General features: G+C 46.8%; 1 protein-coding gene across 1 annotated transcript; it reads right to left on the bottom strand.

Annotated features, from left to right (window-relative positions):
- Window positions 1-228: 228 nt before the first annotated feature.
- On the bottom strand, window positions 229-5,510 carry KCNA4 (potassium voltage-gated channel subfamily A member 4). The gene is made up of 2 exons (XM_064163841.1): window positions 4,722-5,510; window positions 229-3,911 (listed from the first exon to the last, which is right to left on the bottom strand). Exon 2 carries the CDS (start codon window positions 3,156-3,158, stop codon window positions 1,170-1,172), a length of 1,989 nt encoding a protein of 662 aa, XP_064019911.1. The 5' UTR covers window positions 3,159-3,911; window positions 4,722-5,510; the 3' UTR covers window positions 229-1,169.
- Between the last annotated feature and the right edge of the window lie 545 nt (window positions 5,511-6,055).

Here is a 6,055-nt window from a genome sequence, read left to right as displayed (position 1 = left end):
AGCACCCATAATAGCATGTTAAAAGTTAGCAATTCTCAACTGTCAGTACTGTAACAACTGAGTATCTTATTAGTTCTGCCTCTCCTCCCATACACCCAATTTCTTCAACACCGACGAAGTGCACATTCTAATCATAGACTCTGAATGTTAAATTAACCAGGAAAAAGACATCAATTAGGTTGGTATTTCTGGAGGGCATTGGGAGCAAAACACTTGATTTCAAATAACTTTGATTATAAAATTTTACTTCACAATCCTTTTTTTCAGATCACAGATATCCATAATTAAAAAGAGGATGGAATTAATGTAATGTTAGCTGTTTCACCATCAGCATCACATAAAGGAAAAAAAGGAACAATAAAATATGATGCAGAATTCACTCTTCCAATGATTGTCATTGAACTATTACATTAGTAAACATTCACAGTATGAAGTCTCTTTCAATATATCTCCAGCATATAAAGTAGTGCAAAAAAGCATTCCAGTCGTTTTGCCATTGCAGTCAGACCAGGTTAAATGAATCTCATACTTCGTTTCTTTCGTTATTAGACAACAAATGCTGCGGTGCCTCCAAAGAGAGTTATAAAAATAAACAATTTCTGGAGGGTCAGCAGCCTTTTTTCCAAGTAAATTTCCAGTTAAAAACAAGCATTATAGAGTTCCAGAAAAAAAAAAAAAAATTAGATCTATCTTCTGTAGAATATCTTTTTACAATAAATTTACCATTTGAAAAACAATGACTACGGTATCCAATGATTTATGGTAGCTGCTATTAAAGCACTGATAAACAGATAAATGACTACCAAACTTCATTGCTTCTTACATAGTAAATACCTCTGAATGCCAACTTTTACCACAGAGCTGTTATTAGTGATGTCGACAGTTCATGCATCCACTTTAAAACTGACTTGGTTTCAATGAGTTTTTCAGCCTCATGTGCAAAACACTCGCATTCTAATAAGAATAGAAAGCCTGAAATTACATCAGATCTAGCAATCCCTTTCTGGAGTTACACCACTTGCTTGATATGTAATACAAGTTTAGCAACGCTTTTTATTTGTATTTAACCATTAAATGGCATACTACTGTATGCTGTGGACTCTTGATTGCATATTTCATTGTTTTCACTGCACTCTTTAATGCATAAACCTGTTTGGAAACGTTCAAAGTTACACATCGGTCTCCAGAGAATTTGAATTTACACAGTTTTTCTTCTCTGACTCACTGCTATTCCCCGTGTCCTGACTTTTTTTCTCCTTTACACAAAGGGATTCTTTAACTCCTTCTTCCATTTCCAAATACTCTGATTTATCCTCTGCGGATGAAGATGAGGAGCTTCTAAATTTCTTCAGTAAATTTGTTGGGAGGTAAGGGCAGCTGACTGCGTTTTGCATCAGCTGCGTCTGTTCTTCATTCTCAGTCTCTCTGTGGTAGAAATAGTTAAAATTGGAGACAATCACTGGCACTGGTAAAGCAATAGTTAACACTCCCGCAATGGCACACAGGGACCCAACTATTTTCCCCCCCACAGTTATGGGTTTCATATCCCCATAACCAACTGTAGTCATGGTCACTACAGCCCACCAAAAGGCATCTGGGATGCTTTGGAAGTGGGTGGCAGGCTCGTCGGCTTCCGCGAAGTAAACAGCACTGGAAAACAAAATGACTCCAATAAAAAGGAAAAAGATGAGGAGGCCAAGTTCCCTCATGCTGGCCCTGAGCGTGTGACCCAGGATCTGCAAACCCTTGGAGTGCCTGGAGAGCTTGAAGATGCGAAACACCCTGACCAGACGGATGATCCTCAGGATGGCAAAAGACATGGCCTGTTGGCCGTTGCTGCCCTGCTCCTGCGCCAAGTCAGTGCCCAGTGTAATGAAGTAAGGCAAGATGGAAACAATGTCTATGATGTTCATGACGTTCTTGATGAACTGTGCTTTGCTCGGACAGGCAAAGCAGCGCACTGTAAACTCAAAGGAGAACCAAATGATGCACACGGTCTCTACAATGAAAAAAGGGTCATTGAAGATGGTGTGCTCCCCACCATACAGGTGAAGAGACTCGTTCGAAAGCCCCTTCCCCAGGCTCAGGGACACGAGGAATTCTTTGTCATCTCTGAACTCTGGCAAAGTCTCCAGACAAAAGATGACGATGGAGATCAGGATGACCAAGACAGAGACAATAGCAATGCCTCTGGCTGGAGTGGAGCTCTCCGGGTACTCAAACAGCAGCCAAACCTGTTTCTTAAATTCATTCTCTGGCAAAAGTTTCTCCTCCTCCTCTTTGACAAACCCTTCATCCTCCCTAAACTTGAGCATGGCCTCTTCCCCAAGCTGGTAGAATTTCACCTCCTCAGAGAAGATGTCAAAGGGTACATTGACTGGCCTCTTCAGCCGACCACCGCTCTGGTAGTAGTACAGGATGGCATCGAAGCTGGGCCGGTTCCTATCAAAGAAGTATTCATTCCTGAGAGGGTCAAAGTATCTCCCTCGCTTCGCAGGATCACCCAACAACGTCTCTGGGAACTGAGCTAAAGTCTTCAGCTGGGTCTCAAAGCGCAGTCCTGAGACGTTGATTACCACACGCTCACAACACTCGTACTCACTGTAGCGAACAGAGCTGTAACCCCCAGGGCCTCCACCATCATCGGGTGGCTGGTCCAAGTACGAAAGCTCATCCTCCCCATAGTCATCACTGTAGTAGGCCTTTCCTTCTTCCTCATCATCTTCATCCTCATCTTCATCCTCCTCATCCTCCTCACTCAAGTCCTTCAGTATTCTCTCTTCAGAGCCACTGAGAGGCAGCAGCTCAGAACAGGGGAAGGAGGCCCCACACTCCCTACTTCCTAACTGGTGGCTCCTCTTCTTCCCTTTCTTCCGCCTCTTCCCGCTCTGCCGGCGGGGCATGCTGCCACGTGACGCACTCCCACCATGAGAGGAGGATGCACCTCGACTCTCTTCCTCATGGTAGTGGTGATATGGTCCACCTCCACCTGTTGCCCCACCTTCCACTGCTGCTGTGGCTGCTGCTACGGCTGCAGCTGCTGCGGCTCTTGACTGTGCCAGCCGCTCTCTCTCACGAGCCCGAGCCTGGACCGCATATCCATAGGGCATGTGGCTGTTGCACCCAGAGCTATCTGCACTCACCATTGCCACCTCCATTTTGCAACTGCCTTTTTTTTTCCTAAATGCAAAAAAAAATATAATGCTTTATTTACAGTGCAGCCTCAACTTCTGCTAGGAAGCTCAAAGCCATTTGAGCAGGGCAACACAGCTGTTAACACTGATTTGGTATCTTGGAGAAGCACAGACCTGCACTTTCTTGGTGTCCAGAATATTTGACACAAACTGCTGGTTTGGAAGAAGAAAAGATGAAGCTTTCAAATTGAACCAGAGGATAGCTGAGCCTTGTTCTTTCATTCACCAAAACCCTTTACTTTCCTTTATCTCCTGTGGCTATCACAGAGCTGACCAGAATCATGTCTACCTGGTAGGCTTCAAAGACTGCATTCATGAAGAAAAAATAATGCAAATCAGAGGGTACCTGCTCTCCACAGACCATTTTAGTTCATCACTGCAACCACATGCAAATAGTCTCTTTCCTCATAATTTGTTCCTGGTAATGCTTTGGTTTAGCAATCTTATTGTTTAATATCATTACTTGGGAAGTTGACATTAATTCCAGCCATCACTTTATTTACACAGTGAGGAGGTCTTTGCAAATCCTTTCTTCAGCCTGTCAACAACGTCTCAAACCTGGGAGCAGCACCCAAGGTGTCAGCAGCAGTGGGAGGAGGAGGAGGAGGAGGAGGAGGAAGAGATGAAGACTGAGAAGCTGGCTCTGAGGTCCCCATAGGACATAAGGGAGTGGATGGGTCACCCTTTGGTTATTGTCATGCAGAAGAAGCACTTAACCTGAGGTACATGCACAAACACACAAAAATAAACAAAACAAAAGGGGAAAAGATTGGATTGTTTTCCTAAAAGGTCACACCGATCAAATGAAACGGTGTCATCTATTACCACAGCATTCAAATCTTCCCCTACCCACACTATTCACACTTCTACATTACACACACACCCACATCACATGCACAGAGATTTTGAACGACTCTGTGGGTAAGGATGTGGGTGGGCATGTCACATATATAAAGCCAGAGATACAAAATCCCCACCCATATAAGCACTTGCATCCACACACAAACATATGCATGCTTCTGAAACACCAACACATATAAACACTAATAAAAACACTGCAATGCCCAGTGCATTCAGACCTTCGAGCACCTACGTAAGAGATACACCTACACCCCTCTATACCAGAGACTAACAAATAAATGCATCTGCACAAAGGGCTTTTGTCGTATTTATAGAAACACACGAGGCAGGAGTGTCACGTTTGCGGCTACAGCCGAACTGTGTCTCGATCAGAACGAACATCTCTCTGGGTTTAATCAACTAACGGGCACGTACGATGCTCACTCAAGTGAAAATTCTCCGATCTATGTCAAGAAAACACAAGTGCAGGTGCACTGAAGCAACATCTACATGCGAGCACACACACAAAAATACACCCGCACTCCCCTGTGAAAGAGAAGCCTCAATTATAGCTCTAGCTATTAATACACGACAGAAGGTGAATATGAACTATTAAACGGTGCTATTTTTAAAGCCGTTACCTACGTGCCATGCAGAAAAAGCGCTGGAAAAGGCTATCATACTTACAGCTCCCAAGCAGAGAAATAGCAAGGCTGCTATTGTAAGGATCTGGTGACAGCAGTCCTGAGGAGAGGGCTACGCCGACCGCTCTGCATTTGCAGGTGTGTGTGGTCAGTCGGCACCACAGGTTGAGGAGTTATTTCTCCCCCTCCTTCCCGGGTGCAACAAGAGCGCCGGGGGTGCGCGGGCGAGGCGGCTCTGCACAGCCACAGGCACTGCCGCTGCTGCTCGCCCGGGCATTGGCGAAAGGCAACGAGCGAGAGTCCTGCTTCGAAGGGATGATAAAAAATGAAGGCGGCGCGTTTGTGTGTGAGAGAGATGGAATGAATGGATCGGCGTGGTCACTAGTTTTTCCAAGCCCAGTTTTCGCAAGAGATTTGTAAATCGACGTGAAATAATCCGCGTAGCGAGCCCGCTCCCAGGGAGGGCACGACGGCTTCTTCTTGCACCTTCTCCCCCAGGCAGGGCGAACGGCAGCGGCTCAGCCAGCACCCGCCGGCACCATCCACTTGTTGTGCCGCTTTTTGGTAAACAGTTACAAAAAACTCCGAACCGAGACCAAAACAAAACAAACCAAACACACCCCAACAAGAGGAGGGAGCAGCTCTCTGCCGCAAGGCTTTCACTGCCGGCCTGTGGCAAGCAGCGGCTAGCAACCGCGGCAGCCGGTGGCCGCGCCGCAGGGGTGCTCCGCAGCCGGCCCGTTTGCTCAGCCCAGCCGCTGGCCCCCGCCCGCCGGCACACACAGACGGGGCCGCGGAGCTCCCCCGCGCCTGCCTTCCCTTCCCTCCCTCTCCCCTTCCCGGCCCGCCGTCGGCCCCTCGCGGCCAAGCCCCGTACTGCGCTCGGCGCGGCTCGGCACCGCCGCCTCACTTCGTGTCGCCCCTAGTCTTGGGTTATCGCATTAATGCCCGGAATGGCTGTTCCAGCGCTGAGTGTGGCATGGGCTGGCGAGCAAGCCTGTGTGCTCAAAGTCACGGTGCAAGCCCCGGCTTCTGCTCCCTGGGGTTTCCTTTAAGGAGGAAAAATACATCGCTGAGGTGGCTCAGAGAATTTCAAAACTAAGTCCTGATCAACTTTCCCCGCCCCTCCAAAAAAAAAAAAAAAAAAAAAAACAAAAACGAAAAAGCTGCTGTCACCTCCACTCTGTTCGTCCCAAAGCCTCCAATGGTACAAGCAAACCAGAAAACAGTCCTTACTGTTTGTACTTGATAGCCACACAGCCTGCCAGCTGCACGACTCTTGGAAATTAAGCCAAATCAACTTTTGCTCCTAATTCTACACCTACGTGCAACTACAATTCTGCCATCTAAACCAAAAAAAAAACCAAAAACCCAACC

Source organism: Pogoniulus pusillus, chromosome 24, assembly GCF_015220805.1.
Source record: "Pogoniulus pusillus isolate bPogPus1 chromosome 24, bPogPus1.pri, whole genome shotgun sequence".
NCBI classification, from domain to species: Eukaryota; Metazoa; Chordata; class Aves; order Piciformes; family Lybiidae; genus Pogoniulus; species Pogoniulus pusillus.
This window is presented reverse-complemented; position numbering and strand designations above follow the sequence as displayed.